The sequence below is a fragment of the Microtus oregoni genome, unplaced genomic scaffold (assembly GCF_018167655.1).
Source record: "Microtus oregoni isolate MIOR12 unplaced genomic scaffold, Mior012 000021F_ref0000039, whole genome shotgun sequence".
In the NCBI taxonomy this organism is placed as follows: domain Eukaryota; kingdom Metazoa; phylum Chordata; class Mammalia; order Rodentia; family Cricetidae; genus Microtus; species Microtus oregoni.
The window spans coordinates 18,523,073-18,550,531 of record NW_024543080.1 but is presented as its reverse complement, the minus strand read 5'-3'; the positions used below and the strand labels follow the sequence as shown (position 1 = coordinate 18,550,531).

At 44.1% G+C, this 27,459-nt stretch overlaps 1 protein-coding gene across 1 annotated transcript in view; it reads left to right on the top strand.

Moving 5' to 3' along the window:
- Thegl (theg spermatid protein like) overlaps positions 1 to 27,137 on the top strand; it is a 39,482-nt gene extending 12,345 nt beyond the window's left edge. The window contains exons 3-10 of the mRNA XM_041671634.1: positions 6,513 to 6,546; positions 8,807 to 8,872; positions 11,976 to 12,104; positions 18,049 to 18,186; positions 19,858 to 19,963; positions 24,741 to 24,872; positions 26,488 to 26,663; positions 26,979 to 27,137. Of these exons, the coding sequence (XP_041527568.1) occupies positions 6,513 to 6,546; positions 8,807 to 8,872; positions 11,976 to 12,104; positions 18,049 to 18,186; positions 19,858 to 19,963; positions 24,741 to 24,872; positions 26,488 to 26,663; positions 26,979 to 27,093 (896 nt within the window). The 3' untranslated portion in view covers positions 27,094 to 27,137. The remainder of the gene's footprint in view (positions 1 to 6,512; positions 6,547 to 8,806; positions 8,873 to 11,975; positions 12,105 to 18,048; positions 18,187 to 19,857; positions 19,964 to 24,740; positions 24,873 to 26,487; positions 26,664 to 26,978) is intronic.
- Positions 27,138 to 27,459: the final 322 nt, after the last annotated feature.

Sequence of the window (27,459 nt, the reverse complement as noted above, 5' to 3'; positions counted from 1 at the left end):
GGGAAATGTTTTAGAGCCAGGGAGCAAGGCTGTGTTTGTGCCGCAGGTCCACAACTAAGAGGAAGAGCTGGGTGTGTAAAATCTTCCCTGCCTCCCCCAAAGCAACATGGCTGTTTAAACACTGCTGTTCTTCAGTCATGGCTACATACATACTGGGTGTTCTAGCTGGAGCATTGAGTTCCGAGGGGAGAGAGCTGGATATCCTTGAGCTGTGTGATGTCCAGGAGCCAGTGTGTCCCAGATCTCTTTCCCATCTGCTCCCATACTCATCCTGGGTGTTGGGTGGTTGGTCTAGATAAACCACTCACAATTGAGTGATCAGAGTTCCGGCCTCGGACAGGTTTCGGCTCTTTGTTCTAGCCTCTGCCTACTGCAAAAACGAAGCTTCTCTGACCAGAACTGAAAGCAGCACAAATATATAAAGTTTTCTAATGCAGTTTGACAGTATGGTCATTTAACAAAACAGCAGCAGCTTCTGCCTTGTGCCCATGGTCCCCTTCAGCCAGGAATTTCTGACCACGTTTATGGTACCAAGCATGGAATAATTCCTACAGAAGAGACCTCGTATCTCGTCAGAGAGCAGTTGTTACCCCCATAACCGTCATGCCACTATTACCTTAGTGGGACTGTCTTGCCAGGCTGCTTGGTGTTGTACAAAAACATTTATTTCTAGTATTTCTTGAGAGAGGTCTTTTCATTGTTGTTTGCTTTTTCTTGTTTTTTGAAGGCATATCTGACATCACTAGCGTCACTTTGAAGAGCTGAACACACTTTTTTCAGGGCACATGGGTTTTATTTTAGAAATCTTCAAGTATACATACTCAAAGAGTCTTATAGTATCTATCATGCAGTTTCAACAGTTAGTAGTAGGTTTTGGAATCATGTTGGTTTCTGTTTTGTTCTGTTTTTGTTTTTTCAAAACAGGGTATTTCTGTCAGGGTTTCTCTGACAGAGTCTGTCTGGGAACTAGCTCTGTAGAGCAGGCTGGCCTCTAATTTAGGATCTACTTGCCTCTGTCTCTCAAGTGCTGGGATAAAGGCACATACCACCACTGCCCTACTTGGAATTTTGTTTAATTTAGGTATTTTCTTCACTGCCTCCTCCAAATTTTGTTCCCACCCTGCAGGACAAATTTGTGTTAAAGAAAATTATAGGCTCCATGGCATTTCACTCATACATACCTCTACTTTCTAAGGATTTAAAACTTCACAATAACTATGCCATTAACACCAGTCAAAATTCAGTAATTTTCCTAATGATATCTAATACTCACAGTAAATAGTCAAGCCTCCTAACTGTCTCAAAAATGCATTTATTTTAAAAAGTCATACATGGCAGTGCATGCCTGTAAGTTCAGGGCTAACCTGGGCTACCTAGGCAGATCTAGGTGTGCATATATATATACACACACATACATACATATGTATGTCTATATAATTTTAAAAATTATATATATAATTTTAAAAAATGGCCTCAAATTTTTAAAGAGTATTTTTATTTTTTAATTGTTCCACAGATAATTAGGACACAGACTGTTTCACTCAGGACAAATTCCTTTCGGCACCACGTTCTTCCTTGAGACACTCAGGGTGTCACACTTGATGTCCGGCTCTTCCACTGGGGTGGGGCATCAGGCTCGATGAGGAGCCACCATCCCGACCCCTCCATGAGTCCCCGGTGACAGTCTTTTTCATTGTCTACACCCCACTGTGTGGCCAAGGAAGATGGGGTGCTTGTAACCCTGCACTCGGCTGCTGCTAGAAATTACGCCACCAGCCGACGGAAGGCGTTCATGGGACAACTGAATTCTCTTTTCTTCACTCTACAATCTCCTATGCTTTGTTCTGCTGTATGCTGATGTTCTGAAAATAAATTTTCAGATGAACCTGGTGGCGCATGCCTTTAATCCTAACACTCTGGAGACAAGAGGATCTCCACAAATTCAAGGGTTAATTTTCTAAAATAGTTTAAATTTCTTCTCCCATTTTGGTAGGGAGCGCTCTGAGGTCCTTTTCTTCCATTTATTCAAGGTAATCCATTTTCCTTGGCCGGTGTCTATAGGTCATTTAGAAGAAACTGCTCAATAGATAGGTTCTTGCTGGGAACCCCGTTTTATAAAAACGTCAGTGAAGGTTCTTCCCTGGTAGTACCTTGCTGGGATCTTCCTCAGTGTTCTGAGTTTAATTCATTTTATGAACGAATCAAGAGTAACCTCTGGGAGCTGGAGCAATGGCTCGGGCTATGAGCATTTGTTGCTCTTCCAGAGAGAGGAATTAGGAATTCCAGGGCCCAGCACCCAGGCCAGCAGGCTTTCTAGCTGTGACTTGCTCCAAGGCATCCCACACCCACTTCTGGCCTCTCACTTGGCCCATACTTGTAAACTTTGAAGAAGAAACAGAGAAATTTTGTTCATCTTTCCACGGCCAACACTACTTTAATCTGTGCCTTGCATAACTCCTTTAAGATCTCATAGGGCAAATTTTTACGACGTCAGTATGTCAATATTTGACGCAGCGCCCCGCATAGGGCACCGCTCAAACAGGCCCCGCCTTGCTCCCCACCATCACCGGGCGGCCCCGGCCCCGGGACCGGGTCAGACCCATGTCTACGAAGCCCCTAAGGGCGTCCCCTACCGAACGTTCGCCACCACCGGGCGCTGCCACCAAAGACCACAAAGCTCCCTCGCCCGGCGCTTCTAGACGCCCACAGCCGCAGCCTTCTCCACGGGAGGGGCGTACCAAAACTGTGCCAGCGCATCTCAGACAACGGGAAAGCCAGCGTGCCCGAGGTCACAGAGCTTCTCCTGTGGGCACGAGAGAAAAACGTGGAGGACCAGGGCGTTGTTCACTCACACCTGCACAGTGCCGTTGGCAAACCGGTAGAACCCTTGAACATGCTCCCTGTGTTTGAACTCCGATGATCTAGGAGATGGGTGGGCGTGCATCCGTGAGGAGTTAGGGATGGATAATGGTCAAAAGACATTGTATGCAAGTACATTATTCTCCACGAACTAATAAAATATTGTATTACTATGAGAGACTAAAGTAAGTGAAAAGTCCTTGCAATCCTCCCAAAGTCACCCCCACTTTAATGCAGTAGTCCCTCTCTTGTCCGCAGAGAAGATCTTCTAAGGCATTCTACAAATGTCTGAAACCACTTATAAATATAAATATATAAATGTAACGGTCTGAAACCGTTAGAAACTCATGTACAGCATTTTTTTTAATGTATAAATACCCATGATAAAGCTTAACTTATAAATTAGGTGTTGTAAGAGATTGCTGAATGATTGCAACATGTTATGATAAAAGTTATTTAAAACTTACAAATTATCACCTTCTAGAAGTTTCTATATATCATTTTCAGACTTCCGTTGACTGGAAACCACCAAGAATGGAATCAGGAATAGAGAGGATTTCTGTATTAAGCAAAGCTAAGGGGTGTGCTGGCTGTGGCAGAATGTTCCAGATGACACTGTGTTGGACTTTAGTCTCCTGTTTTGTTTTATTTTTCTTCTTCCTCCACTAGTGTTTACCTCCCTCCCTGAATTGTTCGTCTTAAAATAGATGCACCTCTTTGTAGCACATTCCTGTGTGTATTCATATAAGCAACCTCAAATGACTGGAAGGCATATGCACATAAATGGACAGAAATAGAAATAAGGACATGTTCACAATTCAGTTTACACTGCATTCTTAACATTTTTTAATCTGTAGAAATTTAAACAGCGTCTTTACTTATAAATGCTGGGAATGAATAATGGTTTCCATTGCTAGATCCTTACAGTTTGGGCACCATGCTGTACTTAATGCATATGGCCTTTTTTTTTTTAATGTTCCAGTACCTTGTGGACCCATTTCACACGCCACACCACCGAGTCACAGAGAGCAGGAGTATACATGCCCAAGGTCAGAGTTTAGAGTCGGGATTTGGCTCCAGGCGGTCTGACTCCGGAACCATTGCTCTTAGCCATTAGACAATATTGTAAAAGCCCCAGATGTATATCTGCTTTAAAAATACTGTGACTGTGTCCCACCTCCAGAGATTTGTGACTTAATTGATCTGGGATATGGACCGAGACCCGGAAGTTTTAAATCCCAGGTGAGTCTGATCTGAGACCATTTTAGAAATGTTGTTTTACGTGAGACATTACCTAACACTGGCCACTCCAGAGCTATCCCATCCTGCTAATGAATGAAAGAACCTCGGAAGTGAGGCTCACTGGGAAACACAGCATGAAAGGATAGTTTGTTACTCATTCCCATCACCTGTGTTTACAAATGGTCCCTTAGGACTGGTTCGGCGTTATACTGACACTGACCTGTGTATGTGAAGCTGAAAACCCAAGTTAGTAGGCTACGAAAAACCCGTAGACTAAAAGCTGTGACTGTCCTAGACGGCAGCACAGCAGAGCCATAAACTACTGACCCTTTTCTGCGGTCAGAAGGAGTCTAGCCTTTAAAGGAACAACTGAAAATGCCCGAGTCCATTCTCTTTCCAGTTTGACACCCACTCCTCCCTCAGAGGACACCTTCTAGAGAGGACAGGCACTTCTACCTCCCCTGTGTTCTCTCATAGGAGCCAAGTCTATCTATCTCCATCTGTCTGTCTATCTCCATCTGTCTGTCTGTCTGTCTGTCTGTCTCTGTCTATCTGTCTGTCTGTCTCTCTATCTATATCTATCTTTCTATCTCTGTCTATCTACCTGTCTGTCTGTCTGTCTGTCTATCTCTATCTGTCTCTCTCTCTCTATCTCTTTGATATATGCACAGACCTATCTATTATCCTCCAATCTGAAAGAGAAAAACTGCATCTCACAGAACTTAATCCGATTGCCCAAGATCATGTAGTTGACAAAGTGACAAAGTCGGGGTTGGATCTGTCTCTCTGTGGTGCCAGCGCGACCTGCTCTCTTTTCCAAAAAACACTCCCAAGTGCAGAGTGTGCTCTTTCCGAGCTTTCAGAGGTGATTAAAAACTCCCACGCAGAGACTCTGTCTGGAACAGTCTGTCATTATGATGCCTATTGGACAAGTCTCCAGGTACAGTGACCCTATAATCAACCACATTTTTCTACCAAAACCATGAATTTTCATTTGCTGAATCATATCTCCTGGTATGGTACTGATATCTCAGATTTACCAGTTTCTTCCTGTCAGAGACACCACACCGAACATTTTATGCATGTATCTTTGCCCACATTTGAAACAATTTCCTTTAGGTACATTTCTAGAAGCAGGATTGGTCTGCGCTGTGTGGACATCGCTGCTCACAGTCCCGACATTCTCTTTAGCGCGTGCTAACTTACACACCTGCCAGCTGTGCACAGGATGCACGTCCATTCGCCCTCTAGCACTTTGTCCTTTGTAAAAAAAAATCTGTTTTTATTTGCATTGCTTTGATTATGACTAAGGTTGATAAGAAATAAAAAATATGTAAAGTTGACTTTTAAGTGTTTTTGGCCTCTCATGGATGTTCATATTTGAATTTAACTCATATTCTTAGCTTATCTTATTCTTGGCACACATTTTAGTATGATTCCTATTTGTCCTTTGATAGTCTTCAGATACTAACACCATCTGTTGAGCATTTTACTACTTACTGTCTGATACTTATAGAATATTTTGATTCTCCTATAGATCTACATTTTTTACACACAGTTAAAATTGAAGTTAGCATATCGAATAATGGGCATTATTCCGTTGTTGAAATAATGCATTCTTTCTATTGTTCTTCCTCCCCTATTCTCCCTTCTTCCCCAATCCACTTTCAGGTCATATATAGTATCTCACACTCTTTTTTTAAAAAAAATATTTATTTATTTATTATGTATACAATATTCTGTCTGTGTGCATGTCTGCAGGCCAGAAGAGGAGACCAGACCTCTTTACAGATGGCTGTGAGCCACCATGTGGTTGCCGGGAATTGAACTCAGGACCTTTGGAAGAGCAGGCAATGCTCTTAACCACTGAGCCATCTCTCCAGCCCCTAGTATCTCACACTCTTTATCCCTCCTTAAGGCCTCTTTCCCCTCCCATGTCCCCTTTCTAGTTTTGTGCTGTATCTCACAACCACACACATGTATAAAAATTAAAATTTAGCATAAACATATGAGAGAAAATGTGATCTTTGTCCTTCTGATTGTAGGTTGCTTTGTTTAATACAATTCTAGTTTTATTCATTTTTTTCTGCAAATACAATTTTTCTGTAGCTGGATAATAGTCTTTTGGATACACAGGAGTTTTTAAGTTTTAAATATTTTAATCTTTTGGGCAGCTTCAATCCTAGAAGATTAAAATCTGGTGATTAAATGTTCTATTTTCTTTCCAGCCCAGCTTTAAAAAAAATTGAACCTCTTGATTTGTGTGTGGTTTATTTTAGTACATGACATGATTTATTTAACTTCAATATTTTTCCCCCATAGCTACTTTTGTGATCTCTTTTGATTTGTGATGCTATCCTGATATCTTTAATTCCTGTTAAATCTAATTTTTTGCTCTTATTCTCTTTTAGCACATCCTGTTTCCCGTGACCTTGTAAAGAAATGGTAAGACCAAGGAAAATAGTGTTATCACACCTGAAATGGTGACTAGCAAAGCTGGAGGCCGGGCTCCTGGAGAATTTGAGAGAAAGCCAGATCTTCCTAGGAGTCTCTGTGCTTTCCCTCTGTGATGGACCCTTTTAGAATCTGAGTTTCTGTGGGAACAAGAAAGGCGATCTGGGAATGTAGCTTCATAGTAGAGTGTTTGCTTAAAACCAAACCACCACCAAAATAAAGAAATAAGCACACACATAAGTAAGAAGGGTCTGGAGAGATGGCTCAGCGCTTAAGAGCACTGACTGCTCTCCACAGGACCCAGGTCGGATTCCAGCTCCCATATGGCAGCTCACAACCATCTATAATTCCAGTCCCAAGGAATCCAACATCCTTTTCTGCTTCTGCAATCACTATACGCATGGTTCATAGACATACAAGCAGGCAAAACACTCATAGGCATTACATTAAGAAAATACTAAAACAGTAAGGAGGGAAGGAGAAAGACCCAACTGGAAGTGCCTGGGTTACTCAGGGTTGGTTTCATAGCAGACCGCGCTTTCCAGGGCTCTTAGTGGTCCGCAGTGGCAACCTCTTGTCACAGATTGCACGAAGCTCCAGGTGACTATATCTCAATCCTCCTTGCTTCTAACTAAGGTACAGTAGTAGGTAATGCCTTTCTTCCTTGACCTGAGACCATTTTAGCACCAGTGAGTATCTAACCCAAGGACGCTCCTGGTTTATAGAAAGTGTGGAGTAACCATTTATTGAATAAAGCCTGGCATGGTGGTACATACACCTGTAATACCAGCCCCTCAGAGATAAAAGCAGGAGCATCGCCTTGAGTTAGAGGCCAGTATTGGCTTCATAGCAAGACCTAGTCTCAAAAAACCCAAACGAAAAAAAAAGTATTAAGTAGATGAAGTAAGTTCTTTGGCAATAAGAGACACTAAAATAGACCAGCAAGATGGCTCAGTGGGTGAAGGCACTTGCTACCACACCCAACCAGCTGGGTTCAAGCCCTGAGATCCACACGATGGAAGGAGAGAAATGACTCCTTTAAAATATACTCTGACCTCCACACATGTATTGTAGGCCATGTACTTTTTCAAGCATGTGTTCTTGCTCACACACTCAATAAATAAATACATGTAAATTATTATTATTATTATTATTATTATTGGTTTTTTGAGACAAGGTTTCTCTGTAGCTTTGGAGCCTGTCCTGGAACTAGCTCTTGTAGACCAGGCTGGCCTCGAACTCACAGAGATCTGCCTGCCTCTGCCTCCCAAGTGCTGGGATTAAAGGCGTGCGCCACCACCGCCCAGCTACATGTAAAAATTTTAAAGAGACCTTAAAACACAGAAAAGAGAAGGTCACAATAGTGCGTAATTATTGGTTTAGGAAGAGCTTTATGTTTCAAAATGATGAGAGGAGCAAAACTCTAAACACACAAAAAGAGGCAGAAATGCTCATTACCCTGACCCATTACACACTGAGCAGAAAGGAGAGCTTGAGTTCTCTGTCTGGGTTAGAAATCTCACTGCGGCTACTGCGTGGGGAGCAGGTGGGCAGAGGACATGTGTGGAGGCGGGGGACACAGAGATCAGTGCATCTGGTGGCTAGGATGAGGATGGTAGAGAGGGACCGGGCGTGTGCCTGTTGTTTTTATTATGTGGATGTGTCGGTGTGTGTGTGTGTGTGTGTGTGTGTGTGTGTGTGTGTGTGTACAGGTACCTGTGGAGGTTCAGCTGCTCTGGAGCTGGATTCCCTGACACTGGAGTTACAGGCAGTTGTGAACCACCCAGTCTAGGTGCTGGTAACTGAACCCGGGTACTCAGCAAGAGCAGGACATAGTCTGAGCTGCTCCACTGAGTCACCTCTTCAGATGCTCTCTAAGTCACCCCAAATATGCATAGTCTCACTTGCCCCTCCCCAGAGCCTCTTTGATGAGTAGTTATTTGTTATAAAGATATTTCTTTTTTATGTTATAAAATTAAACATTATGGTTTCTTTTTTAAATTTTATTAATTTTTATTGAGCTCTACAGTTTTCTCTGCTCCCCTCCCTGCCTCTCCCCTTCCCCTTCAACCCTCTCCCAAGGTCCCCATGCTCCCAATTTACTCAGGAGATTTTGTCTTTTTCTACTTCCCATGTAGATTAGATCTATGTATGTCTCTCTTAGGGTCCTCATTGTTGTCTAGATTCTCTGGGATTGTGATATAAAGATATTTCCAAACAGGCTCTGAATTAACTAGCTGGTATTTGTTAGTTTTTTTTCTAGAAAGAGAATTGAAGAGCTTGCTAAACCGAAAAAGCAATGGGGAACACCAGACAGGTAAGGCAATATTATATGGTCTTGTTTGCAATGGCTGTGTTTGCTACATCAACTGCGTCTCAGGTGTAGCTGCCGTCTCTCCTTACTTAGGTTCACTTTGTCAATAATGTTACCTCAGGACTGAACACACGGGAGTTTAACCTTTGCTTGGTGGTTCCACGATTTGTCTGCACATTAGGGGGTCATAGAGGGAGCTTGGATACTGATCAAAGACTGAGCCCCATACCCATACCCAGAAGTCTGACTTGATTAAGGGTGCAGCTTCAGGAGCGTTTACCAGATGCTTCTAATAAACAAAGTTTTGGGAAGTGCTGCACCAGGTGGGTCTCCACACTCTTTTGAAACTCTTGGGTTCATCCAGCGAGTCCACCTTTGCAGCCTCCTGGCGGACCATCCACCAGCCTCTGAGCCTCCTCCCAGGACCTTCTGTTCTCTGGGTCTCAGCAACCCAGACCCCAATCTCCCATACTCTAGGACGTCTCTTTTCCTTCTTTGGCTCCTGTATAAAGCCTGGTAGCTTATAGAGAAGTCTTAGATTTACAGGAAAGGTGAGCATAGGTACCCTTTCCTCCAGTCTCCTCTGTAATCATCGTTGGCATTAATGTGGTCTTGTTACAGCAGAGGAGCCGGCATCCATGCAATTCCATGCCCTGTGGTTCTGTGGGGTTTGGCCAGTGCAGAGTGGGGTGCAGATGAGTTCACTGCCCTAAACTCTGCTTTGTCCTTCATTCATTTCCTCCCATCCATCCCACTCTCAGAATCCCTGGCAACCACCGTTTTTTTCTTTTTGTACTGTTTCCATAATTTTCCCTTTTCTGGAATGTCGTATAATTGGAATCGTGCTGTATGTCTCCAGAGGGGCTTGTTTCGTTTGGTAACAGGTGTTCTAGGTTCTCCATTTATGTTAGTGCTCTTCTCTCTCATCTCCTTGTAATATATCCCATTGGTCCCACTAATATTCCATTATATGGAAACCTCGGTTTAGCCACGCACCTATATGAAGGGTTGTTGCTAATATTTGGCAATCATGAACAAAGCTGTTGTAACATTTATGTATAGGTTTTGGTGTCTTTCAGCTGTAGTTGGGTAAGTGTCTAGGATTTGGGTGGTTGCTGAACCAGTTGGCAAGTGTACACTTCACATCGTAAGGGACCACAGGACTCTCTTCTGCTGAATGTGGACCATTTTCTGTTTTCATTTCCCATAGATGAGAGTTCCTGCTGTCTTGCACATCCCTGTCAGCTTTCGGTGTTGTCGGTGTTTTTGCTTTTAGTCATTCTCACAGGCATGTAGGAGGAGTTCACCGTGTTAATGCGGTTCCCTATGGCAAGATCTGAACTTGCTTCACAGCTTTCTTGGCATATTTCCTTTGCTGAGGTCTCCCGTTAGACCTTTAGAGTTTTAACAGGACTCCTTCTCTTCCAACTGTTCCTCTCGAGTGTTTGCTATGTTTTCTGGGGATTAGTGCTTCCAGTTTGAGTTTGTCTTTCACAGAGCAAATGCTCTGATTTCAATTAAATTCAGCTTATCATTTTTTCTTGTTATGAATTCTGATATCTGCAGCCTAATTGCCAAACCCTTCACCCCTTGGATTTTCTCATATTATTTTGAGGCAGGGTTTCAAGTGTCCTAGGTTGGATTCAAATTCTCTGTGTAGCCCAGGATGATCTTGGAGTCCCGATCCTACTGCCTACATCTCCCAACATACCCTTCTGCTCTGGCCCAAACCTGCCGAGTGCCGGAAAGGATTGTTCCCATTCTCCATTCCACCTCAGCTATGGGCTTTAATTCCAACTGTCTGTACCTTTCACCTCTTCTGGAACCTTCTCAGGGAACTCTGTGCTGATTTTGCCTTTCTCTCTCAGCCTGGCACAGCAGGCATACCTGTTTCATAGGGCTACTGGGACTAAATGCCATGATGTCATGGTGCCTGGCACACAGTAAATGTTCTGCAAATGGTTGTAAGCCACATTATTCTGTTACTGTTTTATTTTATGACCACCTGGTACAGGGGTTCACTCAAAAAGGGAGCACTGTGTAGACTTTGGCTTGTGTAGTAGGAGAACGCTTATTGGTTAACTGCTGCCCAGATTCAAAATAACCACACAGAAACTGTATTAATTAAATCACTGCTTGGCCTATTAGCTCTAGCTTCTTATTGGCTAGCTCTTACATCTTAATTTAACTCATTACTATTATCACCACATGGCTGTGGCTTACTGGCAAGGTTCTGGCTTGTCTGTCCCCTGCGGAGGCTGCATGGCTGGCGTCTCTTTACTCCGCCGCCTTTCTCCCAGCATTCAGTTTAGTTTTCCCTGCCTAGCTCTACTCTACCCTATCACAGACCAAGAAAGCTTCTTTATTAATAAAAGCAACACATATACAGAAGGACTTCCCACACCAGGCATGTCTATTTTATGCCTCCCTACTACAATGACACTGCTAACTCCATGATGGCAAAACTGAACTATCTTATCACTAATAGGCTCATTATAAGTCACTGATAATTTTTATCATTACTACAGTCTCCCCCCCCCCCTTTCTTCTATGTGCGTGCGTGCATGCGTGTGTGCTGGAGTTCAGAGGACAACCCTTGGGAATCAATTCTCTCCTTTTGCTGTGGGATGGAGGTTCAAACTCAGGTTGCCAGGCTTGTGCAGCAAGTGCTTTTTTTACCAGCTGAGCCATCTCGCTGGTCCAAGGTTACCATTTATTCTTAAATAGAGTAGTCATGGCAATTTTATTCTATTTTTAGTTTAATGTCCATTTCTCTCTGGTGTCTGAAAATCATAAAATCCTGTGAGAGATGAGGATGCTGAGAGGGATCAGCAGGGGAAGACACTTGGCACCACACCTGATGACCCAAGTCTGATCCCTGAAACCCACATGGTGGAAGGAGACAGCCATCCCTGCAATTGCCCTCACTTTCACACGCACACCACGACATATGTGTCAGCACACATAAATACACTGTAATACACAATTATAAAGGAGAGTGAGTTCTTGGAGACTAATCTATATAGATGTTGAGTGTCACCTTTGTGATGCTTATTAGCAGGAGTTTATTTGAAAGCAATGCTTGGCTTTTCTGCTTCATTAACAGAAGGTTGTTTTGGGGAAATCAAGATCCTATTCGCCCTCTTTCTGATGCTGCTTTGAAGGCTCAGCTGACCAAGAGAATTGAGGACCTTGCTCAGCCCAAGCTGGTCTCCCGACACTACGTCCCTAACAGGTTGGTGCTGACACGACGTCAGGTTGCTTCGTCAGGACTTCACAAGGAAAATGAGCTTAGAGCCCGGCTCTATCACCAGCTGTGAACTGTTGAACCTGGAAGCCAAGCTTATGGAACTTAGCTTCATTCAACTTCCTGGTGCTCTTTCTCTCCTCAAAACTTATATTTGGTAATTTGACACCACTCAGTTTGTTCCTTTTCATTATAATTCTTCATTAAAGTTACCACTAATAACAATATGACAGAGTCCATACTAGGCTGTTTTGAGATTTGCTCTGCCAACAGAATTAATCCAAAAACTCTTCACTTTAGCTTCAGGCAGACCCTTCAGACAAGAGCAAAAGGCAGCCACTTTCTTGACCAAAATGTCACAAGAATGATCTCTAGGCAACATATTAAAATTCTCCTCTGCAACCTCTTGAGAAAGCTCTCCACAGTTCATCAAATCACATTCAACATTGTTGTTTTCCATTGTCCTACCAATATGGCCCTTTAAGCAGCACTTAAAGTGTTCCATTGCTTTCCTAACCCAAGTATCAAAGTCCAAATTCTCGCAAACAAAAACATGGTCAGACCTATCCCAACAATACTTCAGTCCCTGGTACCAACTTATATCTTATTTCGGGTTTCTATGGCTGTGAAGAGACACCATGACCAAAGCAACTCTTATAAAGAAAATATTTGATTGGGGTGGCTCGCTAACAGTCTCAGAGGTTCAGTCCATTATCATCACAGCAGGGAGTATGAAGGCACACAGGCAGACGTGGTATTGGAGAAGCAGATGACAGTCCTACATCTTGCAGGCAGCAGGAAGTTGACTGAGACACTGAGCAGTATCCTGAGCATAGAAAACTTCAAAGCCCGCCCCCATGGTGGCACACTTTCCACTCCAACAAGGCCACACCTTCTAGCAGTGCTACTCCCTATGAGATTATGGGGGTCAATTACATTCAAGCTACCACAATGCCTTATTGTGGTTTCCAGTCTCAGTATATTATGTAAGAATTAGCAAACATGAATGAGTCTTTTCTATAAAATGCTATATTTTATTTAGTTATATAGTATTTAGGTCATGGAATTTAGATGTTTTTGTCTCTCCCACCTTGGAAGACTTATACTTAAACGTACATATGTCTACTAAAACTCTTAAAATCACACTTGCTTCCCACCTAGTAAAAATTTACTCAACATAACTCCTTTCCCGTCTCCCCACTTCCAATGCAACAATTCTTTTCAGACTAGCTAATGGAAAGAGACCCCAGGCAATAGGGAAAAGACACAGCCACCACCTTAGAATAAAAACCAATTGCACTTCCTGTCTCAGTGTTTGCTCTCCTTGATTAAGAGTAAAGTTGCCTAACAGTGGTTTCTTTCTTTACAATTTGAAATGAGTGAAATTTATGCCCTGACAGTGCTGAAGCAAGCATGGGCAGCCCATATATAGGTTCTGTTGAACTTCTCTATATTGGGTTTCATGATCTAAGTCGATGAGAATGACTGATTGGTCTCTTCCTCAAGAGGGCGCCAGATCTCAATACAGATGGTTGTGAGCCACCATATGGTTGCTGGGATTGAACTCAGGACCTGTGAAAGAGCAGGCAGTGCTCTTAACCACTTGAGCCATCTCTCCAGCCCCAAACTTATTGCAAACAATACCACAGGCAAGTTTTTTTGGAACAAGATCAGTTCTAAGAACAGCCTTGAAGATTTGTATTCTATTTCCTAATACTTTGGTCTATGTGGGCTCTTTTTTTTTTTTTAATTAAGGGAGTTTTAAAGTAAGTGTGTGTGTGTGTGTGTGTGTGTGTGCGCGCGCGCGCGCAGAGACCAGAGGAGGACCTCAGGTGTCCTGCTCTATCTCTTTCCACTATTACTTTAAACTGACTCTGTTATGAACCTGGACTAGGCTGGTGGCCAGCGGGCCCCAGGGGTGGTCCTGTCTACCCCACACTGGGATAATGGCAGGTGGATGACCATTTCTGCCTTCTTATGTGGGTGCAGGATCCAAACGCAGGCCATCACGCTTGTACAACAAATGCATCTTACTTTTCTTCTTTGGGACCGGAGAGATGGCTCAGTGCTTAAGAGTGTTGCTGTTCTGGCAGGAGATCTGGGTTCAGCTCAGAGCGACCACACAGTAACTCACAACCATCCTAAACTTAAGTTCCAGGGTACCCCACACCTCCTTCTGACCTCTGTGGGCAACCAGGCATATGGATGGCACAGACACATGCATGAGGGAAAGACATAATACATACCCAACAACAAAAAAACCTTAAAGTTCTGGGGTTCTGTTTCTTTGTTTTCTTTGGGTTTTCCTCCCCTGGTGCTGGGGATTAAACCCAAGGGCCTTGCACATTTTAAGCAACGGTTCTATCAATCTCTTTATAGTTAAGAAAACAGCTTTTCAAGCTATTTTTCAGGAATTCTTACAGAAGTCCTTAATATTTCAAGACAGGGCCTTCAATGAAGAAAACCTGCTTCTTTTATCTTTTTGAGATTATAATTACATCATTCCCCTTTTTCTTTCCTCTCCCCAACTCCCCCATACACCCCTTGTGCTCTGTTTCAAAGTCTTGACCTCTCAAGGACACAACAGCAGACACACTAAAGTGAATGGGGATGGGGATGGGGATGGGGATGGGGATGGGGATGGGGATGGGGATGGGGGGGGGATGGGGGGGGGGACATGAGGTCTCAAACCTGCACAAAGAGCTACAAGCAAGTAAGGAGGGCTGAGAAGGAGAAATGGTCTTCCCGGGCAAACATACATCCAAACTCTTTTCATGGGAGACATTTTAGAAGTTCAAGGGATCTGGGAAATGAGTTCGGATTCCCTCGGAGAACTGGCCGTGCCCTTGCTCTTTGTTCTCAGGGAGGCTTGGATCTTTTCTGTCCATGTTTCTATCCAGTCTGCCATGCCAGGTCCCACGCCAAACCCTCCAGTGCCGTAGGGCTTCTTCCTCATCTATGCAGGTAGAATTGGACTTTTGTTTCAGAATGACATCTAGGTAGGCTCTGCTCGTTGATGGACTTGTTTGCTTTTTAAGGTTTCTTTTAGACAGTTTTTCAAAATCCTTAAAGGAAATTACCTCATTTGTCTGAACAAGACGGTGCCAGGTACACGTCGTGAATTTCACCGTCTCTCCCAGCAGCGGGCGAATGAGCTCGTGTTTGCTGGCACTTTCCCATCACGCTTGTTTAACAATATGACTAAGTATAATTCTGCAAGCATACTGTGAAGGTGTCGAAGGGACAGAGCCAGGTAAGACATACCGACTGTGTTTAAGACACATTCCAGGAAAAATAACAGGAAACCCCTTGCCCTTCACAGGGCAGGAGGAAGAGAATATATTTACCCTGGGTGGCTTGAAAGGGAGGAAAAGAAAAACTTAATCTTTTCTGACCTCAGACCCCCTTAAAAGACCCCCTAAAATGTCTTCCAGAAAAAATAAGATTACTTGGTGTGGCGGTTCACTCCTGTAATCCCAGCACTCAGGAGGCTGAGGCAAGAGGATCCAGAGTTTGAGGCCAGCCTGGACTACATAGTAAGACTGTATTTAAAAAAATAAATTATGAAGCTGGGTGGTGGCGGCGCACACCTTTAATCCCAGCACTCAGGAGACAGAGGCAGGTGGATCTCTGTGAGTTCGAGACCAGCCTGGTCTACAAGAGCTAGTTCCAGGACAGACTCCAAAGCTACAGAGAAACCTTGTCTCAAAAAACCAAAAAAAAAAAAAATTATGCATACATTCACAATACTTATATTTTGTCATTTATTAAAACAAAATAAATGATCACTTTTATGGTTTTGTTTTCGTCACTGCTTTTTTTTTTTTTTAATACCAGTCTCTCCGTGTAGCTCTGACTGTCCTGGCAGTTGCTCTGTACACCAGGTTGGTCTCAAACTCAGAGATCCATCTGCTTCTGCCCTTTCTTCCCCCAACCCAGCGCTGGACTAAAGGCATGTGCCACCATGTCCAGCTAGTGTGTAGGTTTTGTAGGTGGGTTCTTTCTGGCAGAATCTCTGTCTGATTTTAGCTATTTGAAGCTAAGTTCCCCCAAACTTGAGCCATTAATGCACTTTCTTCCCAAGTTGCCATATTTGTGCCCCGTTAAATTATCTAATGTAAACCAGGTGTGGTGGCAGATGCCTTTAATCCGGGCATTGGGAAGCAGAGACAGGCAGGTCTCCATGAGTTTCAAGCCAGCCTGGTTTAGATAGTAAGTTCCAGGCCACTCTGGGCTATGTAATGAGACCCTGTTTCAAAAAGCAAAAAGTAAAATAAATAAATAAATAAATAAGTAAAAACTCTTAAAAATATTTGAACTTAAATGTACATATATCTACTAAAACCCTTAAAATCACACTTGTTCTTCCAAATTCCCTCAGTATTAATGTCCTGTAGCTCTTTGTTTAGGGCCATCGCCTTGTGATTTCCCCATACATACTGGCATGTCAAAAGGTGTTGTCATCGTGCAGCTTTTGTTTAGGTGGCTGTATTTTTGAGATTTCATGCGCACAGCTTCCCTGTCATATACAGAAGACACAATCTCACAGCCAACATCCCGATCCTCTGACTTTTACAGTCTCCCCCACCCCACTCTTCTGTAATGTTCCTTGCACCTCAAGCATGGGGGTTGTGTGTTGTTCGCATGCCGCGCCATGCAAGTGTGTTGTTTGCATGCCGAGCCACGCAGGCAGGCTGCAGTGTGGATACCGTCATCAGCAACATTTTAGTGAAATCATGTCCTTCTGTCCACTTCAGCTCAGGACTCGCTGATCCTGTTGTGAAAGATAAGGAAGCTTTTCTCTCACTCAAAAGGTCACCACCTCCCTCACTCCAGATGGGGAACTTCACCAGCCCTTGGTATCACACTTTTTAAAAAGCTGCCACGCATCTTCGGTATTTGCCCACCCACTGCGTGGCTCCAGAAAACCATGAGAGTCACAGTTTCACTGAGAACAGGGTGGGAAGAAAGGCACTGAGGAAAGGTTTCACGAGAGCACACGGTCTTCTCGAAGACTGTGAGATCCACAGCTTCCGGTGCTTGCTTCATCTTGGCAAATTCTTTCTTGGTGGGTAGAGCCTGCTCCTTCTCCCATCTGCATCTTCTCTTGAGGGTCATCGAAGTCTCACTCTTCAGGAACAAGAGGGGTAATAAGTCCATCATATTTCACTGTTTCAGTTAGCATGTGGTACAGCCCCACAGTCTGCATGCTGTTCTGTGAAGGCTCTGAAAAGTGGGCAGTGTGGCTTTGCTGCATGCAAAGTGGTTTTGCTGCATTTGACCTTTTCCCTCTCACTGAGATACCAGGATGTCCATCTTAAGTAAGGGATTACATTCAGGTCCACCGACAGCGATCTCAGCCTTGCTCCGCACAACGTGGACGTCACCACTGCAGAGCTGAGTCAAGGCCACGGGGCCAGGATACTCGCCAGCCAGCAAACCTGCCTGCCTGCCTTTCCTCCCCCCGCCCTCCTTCCTTCCTTTTTCCCTTCTTTTTCTTCTTCTTCTTCTTCTTCTTCTTCTTCTTCTTCTTCTTCTTCTTCTTCTTCTTCTTCTTCTTGAGATGGGGTGTTTGTGTGCGTATCTTGCCCAGACTGGTCTCAAATGGAATCCTCCTGCCTCCTAGAAAAATTTGGCCTTAAAAACAGATAATCATCTTTTTCTCAATAGTGTATCTTTTCATCTGTGTGGAAGATATACACTGTTCAGTAAAGAAAACTACCTGTTTTAGAGTAAGATAATAGAAACGAGCTGAACACTTACTCTGTAGCCGTTTCTAAGACAATGCTCACTTCTCCCAGTGTGGAAGATAGCCCAGGAGCACACTCAGAGCTTTCTGCCTGCTTCCCCGGCCTGGGAGTCAACGCCTGAGAAGACCGCAATGATCTGAATTCATATGCCACTGATTTCTTTTCTCTTCTGCGACTGGCAGGGCTCAGTATTACTACAGCTGCGGCAGAGAGTCTGTAATTTGGGAGATCCCACCTCCTGCGCTGTTTACCCGGCCTTCTAAACGGATCCAGAAGCTGGCAAAACCCAACAGATTCAAAATGCAGTGTCTGCTGAATAGGTAGAGTATCTTAAACTCTCCAGACATCCCGATCTAGCTGACTGGAGTGTCACTCACTGTAGGTCCAGTTTCCGTCTGAGCAAAAAGACAGTTTACGTCTAAACACATTGGATAAAACTGTGGAATATCTGCAACAGGAGCTCATCATCAACTCTTCTGACTGGGAATGCTGGGGCAGAAATTCACAGTAAACCACCTCACTATCAGGCTTTAAATAAAAGGAATCTCTCAGCCTGGTATGACAGCTCCTGCTCGCAATCTACAGCACCCAGAAAAATCCATTACAAAATGTAAAAGTTATCAACTACTCTCTCCTGCAAATATACACACTCATGTACACATGAGTCCACACCAGAATGCTAGCAAATCAAATCCAAACGTACATGCAATAATTTGCAACCTTGTCAAAAACCACTTGACTATAAGCACAAACTTTTATTTCTGGATTGCCAGTCTTACTCCATATACTAAATGTTTGTCTCCATGCAATAATGCACAATCATGATTATCACAGCTTTTTAGTAGATTTTGAAATCATAAAATACCTTTAAACTTTGATCATTTTAGATTATTCTGGGACCTTTGTATAACCATAGGAATTTTGCTTTTTGGGTTGACGAAAATACTCTCAAATTAATGCTGATGGTTGAACATTTTGTGAATATTTTAGAAACCACTTAGTTGCATACTTTGAAAGGGTAAGTTTTATGTACATCAATTGTACCTTAATGATAACAAAACCTATAGCTCTCCACCCTTAGAAAGTCATTGCATAGCTGAGAAAACCTTTTTCCATGCTAAGTTTGTAGATTTGTTAATTGGCTGGTTTTAGATTTTTGATCAGAGAGAGAAGTATATGGTACACAGCTCATAATAACTGGCCAAGTGACTGAGAGTTGAGACAAGGATTAGTTCACACTGCACTACAAAAGAGAATGGCCAGCCTGGCGATGGTGGCGCACGCCTTTAATCCCAGCACTCGGGAGGCAGAGGCAGGCGGATCTCTGTGAGTTCGAGACCAGCCTGGTCTACAGAGCTAGTTCCAGGACAGGCTCCAAAGCCACAAAGAAACCCTGTCTCAAAAAACCAAAAAAAAAAAAAGAAAGAAAGAAAGAAAGAAAAAAAAAAGAAAGAGAGAGAGAGAGAGAGAGAGAGAGAGAGAGAGAGAATGGCCCACGGGTGTCCTAGGTGATGACCGAGCTCTTGTAGACCAGACTGGCCTCAAACTCACAAAGACCTGCCTGCCTCTGCCTCCCAAGTGCTGGGATTAAAGGCGGGCGCCACCACAGCCCAGCTAGGAAGTGAGATTTTTTTTTAAGTCTATAGGTCAGAACCCATCCAATGGAACATGTACTTCTAGGGTGTTTTTTTTTTTTCTAGTTAAATCAAACTTTAAAAGAATTAGATCAGATTGTATGGCATAGAAGCACAGTGTATTGAGAATTTTGTTTCGTATATAGGAGCATGTTTACATACACCGTGACACATTAAATGTATCCCCTACTGTGGACCAATGGGAAACAGCAATCTGTCAAAAGAACTCCCGCGCGCGTGAGAAAAGATGTTCCTGCTTTCAGAGCGTGTGCATAGCTGCAGTTGGTTGTAGCTGTGAACTGTTTGTTCTTCCGTCCAAAGCTGTATTTTGTTTCCGTTTGCATATCGCCCCCTCAGGGATGACTTACCACCAGAGGTTCTCCATTTCTCTGATCCGTCTCCCAGAATCCTGCAGCTCTCCATAGCCAAAGGCCCAGATCCCAACTACGTTCCTCCGAAAAGCGTAAGTGGTGACTGTCTCATGCAACACTCTCCGAGCGGGTTACTTCCTGTGTGGCGAAGAACACGACAAGAAGCAGCTTGGGGGAGAAGGGTTTGCTGGGGCTCGCAGTTTGAAGCATACTGTCCATCGTCGAGGGGAAGGCGTGGCAATGGGGGCTTCTCGGTGGCAGGAGTAGCTAGGTGGGACTTCTTATCTCCTCACATATTGACAGAACAGGAAACAGAAAGCTGGCAGGAAGTGCGGCCAGGCTACAGGCACCACTTCCCAAAGGTTACTCAACCCTCTAAAATAGCAAAGGCCGCTGGATGGAGACCAAGCGTTCACATACACGGCACTATGGGAGACATTTCATTTCATCCACCGCTCCTTTGCTGCTTTTCTTTGTGGGTTTTCCCACAATTACAAAATCTATTTTGCCTAATCTGCCAGGAGTAGATCATAGACTAGAACCATGTGTGATATAGAGCAAGGGATTTATTACATGTATTAGCCCTTGAATAATTTCGGAATTAGATGAAGTCTATGGCAGGCTGGTCCACAGTGGAGCAGTGATAGGAATAAGTGGGAAGTTCCTCAGGAGGTCTCCTGGGTGTGGGGTCTAGTCCCGTTTGAGGTGGAAGGGCTGGTAAGGAGAGCAGTATTTAAGGGTTTAGAGTACCCTGTTTTATTGGAAATGTAGGATTTAGGGCCCCCTGTTTTATTGGAATCTGCCCATACAGCACCATTCCAATTCTCCAGGCCCTGCTATTTCTTAACCATTGCCCCAACTTTAACATCAGTGATTGGACAAATTTGAAAATTCAATTTGTATTGTAACCCACTCACCTGCTGAATTAGATTTTGTTTTTCAGACTATCCAGCCCTGTGACAATAGAAGATAAAGGTTTCTCTTGGTGGAAGTCATTTCTGGTCCTTTATCTGGATTCTATGCTGGAAATTTAATGGCCTAAGATTGTTTTGTTTTCGTTCGAGTTGTCCAGCATCCTTACCAGCAACATCCCACTCCATTGTTCCACCTTATTTCACTGACGAGTTCTTGGCATTGACTGTCGTTCAGCCAGAGCTTTGATTTGTTTTGCCATTGCATGCCATGGGCTACCAGTTGTTGATTTTTTTTTTAAACTGCCACTAACAATGTACCCCTTAATGCCTGTGAGTCTAAATGCCACCAAAGCTAATTCTAAAACCAGCATCAGAACCATTATAGAGAATCTTAGAGCTCTGGTCTGATTGTTGCATCATGCCAACCCACAGACTTAATGGGGAGAAGTAACCATCACTTTACCACACTCAAGGATTTTATAAGTCAGAAATTCTGAGAAGGAGAAAGGGATGGCTCTGTTCCGTGTCAAGGCTTAACTGGGGAATCTGTGCTTACCTGGGTGTCAGTTACGGTCAGCTAAAATCATTTGGAGGCTCCTCCATAGCCTAATCAGTACAGGTCGCTATAGGCTGGGTGGCTTCAAAAGACATATAGGTATTCTTAGAAGCTGGGAAACCCAAGATGAAGACCTCAATAGATTCTGTTCTTGTTGAAGGTGATTTCTTGATTACAGATAATGTTCCAGGTGAGAGTTATTTTCCTCTTCTCTGAACCCAAATACCTCACAAGAGGCATCTTGAGAGAAAAGAGATCCATTTTGGCTCATGGTTTGAGGTGTTAAACAGTCCATCATTATGGGGAAAGCACGGGAGCACATAGCTGTGGAAGCCAGCACGTGAGGTGGCCTGGTCACTTCTTGTTGGCTAGTAGTAAGCAGAGCAGGAACTCAGGCTGGAACTAGGGCCAGATCATAATCTGTCTGCCTGTCTGGAGCTTCCTACTTCCTCCATGAGACCCCGGCATGAAAACTACAAACCAAGACCATGAGCTGGGTGCCAACTATTCAAACACACTTGAACCTGTGGGGAGCTATTTTATATCCAACTCTAGCAGATGACCACATCTGATACACTTGGGATTCAGGCTTTTATATGTGAAGGGTCACAAACAGTCAATCCATAATTGTACTGTTGTGAATTGTGCCTAGGCTGCGGTGACCAGGCTAGACTTGGCTGTTAATGTACAGGAGTTATAGACAGTTGTAAGCTGCCATCTGAATGCTGGGAATTGAACCTGGGTCTTCTGGAAGAGCAGCTAGTTCTCTTAACTGCTGAGTCATCTCTCCAGCCCCATTTGAGATATTTCTATGTGGACGACCACAGATAAATTTACTATGAACACTTGTGTGCAGCTGTTTGCGAATGTATGTTTTGATTTGGTTGTTTTTTGAGACAAGGGCTTTATTCTGTAGCCCAGAATGGCCTAGCACGTACTATATAGCTGTAGGCATTCTGCATGTCCATATGCAACTTAGACTCTATTGTGCTTTGCTATTCTTTGTTGCCTTACTTTGTAGAGCTGACTGATAGTTGTATCCCCTTTTGATTGAAAGGCTTAATTAAAAGCAGTGGTTGGCATATTCCTTCAACTCACCTAGAGCTCTGTAGCAGACAAAGCTTTATTTATAAGAAACGCATTAAATGCTTAATTAGTTCTTCATGGTGTCAGGACATGCACTGTCCTCTGTTTAAATCCCAGCGTTGCCATTCCCCAGTTACATAAACGTACACTATTGAACCTCCAATGCTTTGGTGCTTCTTTCAGTGAAATAGGAATGGAAACAACAGCCCAGGCAAGGAAGAAATTATTGAATACACATAAAATACTATCACTGGTGACACCCATTGTCGTCTTCACTTAAACAGGAAGACAGTTTACTATTTTTTTGCCTGCAATTGAGGTTTTATTGTATTGCCATAGATTGATACATCCTCTTTCAAACCCCTTTTCAATTTAGTTTTAGATTTATTTTATTTCGTGTGTATTTTGCCTGCGTGTATATGCGCACCACTTGCATGACTGATGCCCGCGGAGGATGGAGGAGGACAACAGATATCCTGGAACTGGAGTTACAAGTGGCTGTGAGCCGCATGTGGGCGCTGAGACTGGAGCACTAATACAAAGAGCCCAAGCGCAAGAGCACACGATTTGAGCAAATATTCACAACAGATACTAATAAATGACTTCCCTATCCGGTGGTAGCAATACCAGCATCCTTTCGTTTCCTGGTCCCTGTGATCTCTGACTTAAGAATTCAAACAAGACACGCGGATTTAGTGTGGGAAACAGGTTGAGTTTCTTACACTACACTCTTGGAGCTGGAGAGATGGCCCCATGGTTGTTCTGGCAGAGGATTCTGGTTCTTATTCGATTCTTATTGCCCACGTGGTGACTCACAATCATCTGTAACTTCGACTCCAGAGGATCTGACACCCTCTTCCGGTTTCCTATGGTACCAGGCACACAAGAGGTACACAGATATTCATGCAGGTAAAATACTCACAAGCATAAATTAGTAATTCTAAAAAGTAATCTTAAAAAAATAAACCACATTTTCAAGGGTAAGAGTAGACAATGGCCAAAGAGACCGTTGTCTCATCCGCATTTTACACAGGTTTTATACAGTTTTCTAGTCTTCAGAACAAGCAGGTTTTTTTCTGAGAGGCATTGACCTGTCTAAGTGACAGGGAACTGTGTCACTTGACTCTCCCAAGAGGCAGTAATATTCTGTCTTCACTCTTCAGCAGACAGACCCTTGCTGGGTGGTTCTCCCATGAGGCTTATGGCTCCCGGATTCAGGTTTAGAGAGTTGTTAACAGCCTTTTGGACAGTTCAGGACACATGTCTCTTTAGGGACAGAAATATGGCTCGGGCCCGATTCCTCCAACCGCTAAATGAAATGCCACCCTTTTAGTCCTTTGGGTTTTTTTCCCCATTAACTATAAACGGATTGGCCCATTAGCTCAGGCTTCTTATTAACTCTTATAACTTATATTAACCCATTATTCTAGTATATGTCAGCCACATGGCTCAGTACCTTTTTCAGCGAGACAGTCACATCTTGCTTCTTCTGTGTCTGGGCCGGGACTGCCTAATCCTTTGTTTACAGTCTATCGACTCTGAGTGAGGGGTCCTGCCCCAAAGTCTTCCAAGCCTGCTAATATCTAACTAGCTACCTGGCAGAAGTGCGTGTTTCTGCTTTCTTCTGGCTTTCACTGCTTTTCTTACGTGTTCCGATTAGAAGAGAGCCGCTTGGGTAAATGTCCTATACTACGGCGATTTGTGATGCAAGAGCTCCATTTCCGAAAGGGTTAAAAGTTTTCTCTTTTGGATGTTCTTTTATGACCTTCTCTTGGCTGACTTTGTATTTTATTTTAAATTTTTTCATCACATTTATTTACTCTGTGTGTGTGTATGTGTGTCTGTGTGTGTGTGTGCCTGTGCACATTCAACCATGCCTTGGTACATTCGTGGAGGAAAGAGGACAATCCCATGGAGCCTGTTCTCTCCTCCTACCTTGATGTGAGTTCTGGGTACCGAACACATGTTGTCAGGCTTGCATGGCAAACACTTTACCTGCTGAGCCACCTCACTAGACTTGGGCTGACTCTCTTCGCCCACCGCTCAGCATCGCCGCTTATTTCTGAGTTCATATGTAGTGTCGTTGACTGTCTCTCCCACGTCTGTCATGTAAAGCTTGAATCTGTGGAAAGCTGGCTTGGAACAACATACACTCCAGTTTAAGCGAGATAGAAACCGATCCTGTCAGGGGTGACCGTGATTCCCGTCCTTTCTGCTGAGCTGCTGAGAAGCCTGGTGGCTCTGAGCTCAAACCCCATTTTATAACACTGAACAGGACAGGCACTTACACACTGCTTCCTTTTTCTCTCCTAGATTGAAACCAAGATTTCCTTATCTACCCTAAGTGCTATTGCAAGTCCAAGGATTGTAGACCTCGCCCACCCGAGAATCAAGATAGAAGGCCTGTGTTATGAGAGAGAAAAGAGTGAATTGCCCATCCGTCCCGTAAGCCACCCCTCCTCACTCATCGGCTGTCTTTCCGATTGCCCCTAAGATGTTATTTTGCCTCAACAAGGCATAGGAATCATCAGAACAGACCATCTTGAAAGCGGTCTGTAGCGGGAAGGGAGGCTGATGGATATGATAAGGGGAAAAGGCACAAGAGTAGAGGGCAAAGAACATGGACTTTGAAGTTAGTGGGCTGGGTGTGAGTCTGCCCTTTCCCAAGAACTCCCCACCGTGAGGACTGGCTGCTAGGCTCCATCCTTATTTCACCAGTAAAGAAACAGTGAAGAGACCGTTGGAAGACGTGCCTTTCAGAGTAAGACAAGAAGAGACTAGTTAGGCACCATATACTCATTTGGTACCTAATTAGGTAGGTACCAGAGCTTGGATTAGTTTCTGGCAAACAATCTTCCCTAGGTAGATTGGAAATATCGTAATGGAAAAAGCAGATGATAGGAAGGCAAATGAGTTTATACTGTAGATACATACTATGAGGACGATTAAATGACCCAGGTGCACACAAACATGTTCTCTCAGTGCTCAAGAGCCAGAGGCAGGAGGATCTCAGAGTTGAGGCAGAGTTGAGTTGAGTCCCATGAGCTGGGCACCAGGGCTTGTAAGGCTGTCTCAAACAGACAGACGGTAGGATTATAAACACCGAAGAGAAGGCACATTAGGAAGGGTGGGCTGCAGGTCAGGAAGCCCTCCTTGAGGGTCTGATCTAGAGACATGCGAGGAAAATGTATCTCAGTCAAGAACGAGGAAAGATGTAGTCTCAAGTAGAACTAGGAAGTAGTAGTAACTAGTAGTCTCTACTAGAACTAGTAAGAGGTTCTGAGGCAGAAAGAGCCAGAATGGAGGCTGCTGAGAGTCACAGTGTCCCTGATGAGGAGGGGGAAGATGAGGTTAGAGAAGAGGGGTGGCAGTCAGAGTTTATGGACCTCTGTAGATACAGGAAGGAAAATGAGGGTACCCGCCTGAGGGCTTAGCACCTGAGGGTGGTGTGTCCCTTAGCATTAGGAGGTCCTTGCCTGGTGGAGTATTGTGATGAATAGCGCCTGCCTACCACGTGATGGTTCACAGTCAGGCAAGGGTCTGGAGATTGAAACGCGCACATACATACACACACACACATAGACAGAGACACGGGTCATCCTTGAAACAAGAATGCCCCTCTTATTGTGTTCCAGGGCAGCTTATATATGGCTCTCCTTGACTAATGGCCATGCTCTAGCTCTTGGGATTTTTCAGCTGCAAGAAACCACTCCCCTACCATCAGGAACTCCTGAGGGTCTCGTGCTCAGAGCAGCTGCAAGTATAGGAAAACAAGTTGTTTACTATGGCAGGCAAGGGGTCACAGAAAATTCAGGGTCTGAGGGTCTGCAGTCCCCAACAGTGATGGTGAAGTGGGGATGATGATGGAGGTGAGTCACTGAGAGCCGTTCACTCTCCAGTAGCCATCACAGGAAGGCTGGATGGGTCGAGCCATGAGAGGGGGCAAGGAGATCAGCAGGGAGTCCGTACAGTCACAGTATTGTAGGAGAGGAATGAGAGGGAGACAAGGGAAGCCTGGGGAATTCTGGGATGGAGATTTGGATCTCTGTTTTTGCTACAGGTAGCCCCTGCTGCCCTGCTTGCCAAAGCTACTGACCGAACCATAAAGCTAGCAAAGTCTAAACCTGTTCATGAAGATTATCTCCCTGTCCGGGATGCCCGATGGCCTGTTTCTTATGCCGCCACCCATTCTCAAGTGTCTAGCAGAATCCAGGAGCTAGCTAACCCACCCACAAGGTATGGCAATTTAAGGCTAACATGAAACAGGAAGGGTTAGGGGTCTGGAGAAAAGGGTGGGGGAGGTTGATCTAAAGTTAAAAAACAAGCAAAAAGGCAAAAAATTTTAGGGGGTGGAAGAGCAAAACTTTTGGAATATGATAGCATGCAGACCCTAGATCATGCTAATGGCGTCTCTGTATAATGGAGACGACAAAATCCCAACCAAACAATAATACCCTAGTGCTTAACGTGGGAGTGGGGTGTGCTTGGAAAATACCAGTTCTTTTCTCTCTTCTTCTTAGTTCACATTGGTTTCTTTTCCTACTATTCCAGGGCTTCAGTGCACGTTGTATACTACGACCCAGACGTCTTTAAAGTCAAGCCTTCTGCTTTGAGAGCACAGTGTTCTCCCAGGGTCAAGGAGCTGGCTGAACCCATTGTGCGCTAACGGCAACAATCTACCCGAGGTCAACACGAGTTATGGAGTTCCATATCCGGCACATGGAGCAGATGACTTGATTCCCTGCCTCGGTGTTTACATCTTACCAAATCCTCCCTAATATGAGCGTTCCAGGGAACACCACCGTGAACGTCAGATAGGCGCTGTCTGTGATCTTCCTTGTCTTTACTGGCTTAGGGGACTCTGCCCTGCAATAAAGGGGAAACCAGGGGAAACCAATGCCTGCTTCGAAATCCCTCCCACTCATGCAGGCATCTTGGCAGCTCCCGCACTGTGCTGCGCAGAGGGCTTGCTTTCTCACTTTCGTATGTTTTGCTCATCCTCCACCTCTGACTTCCCCATTCTGTCTCCAGC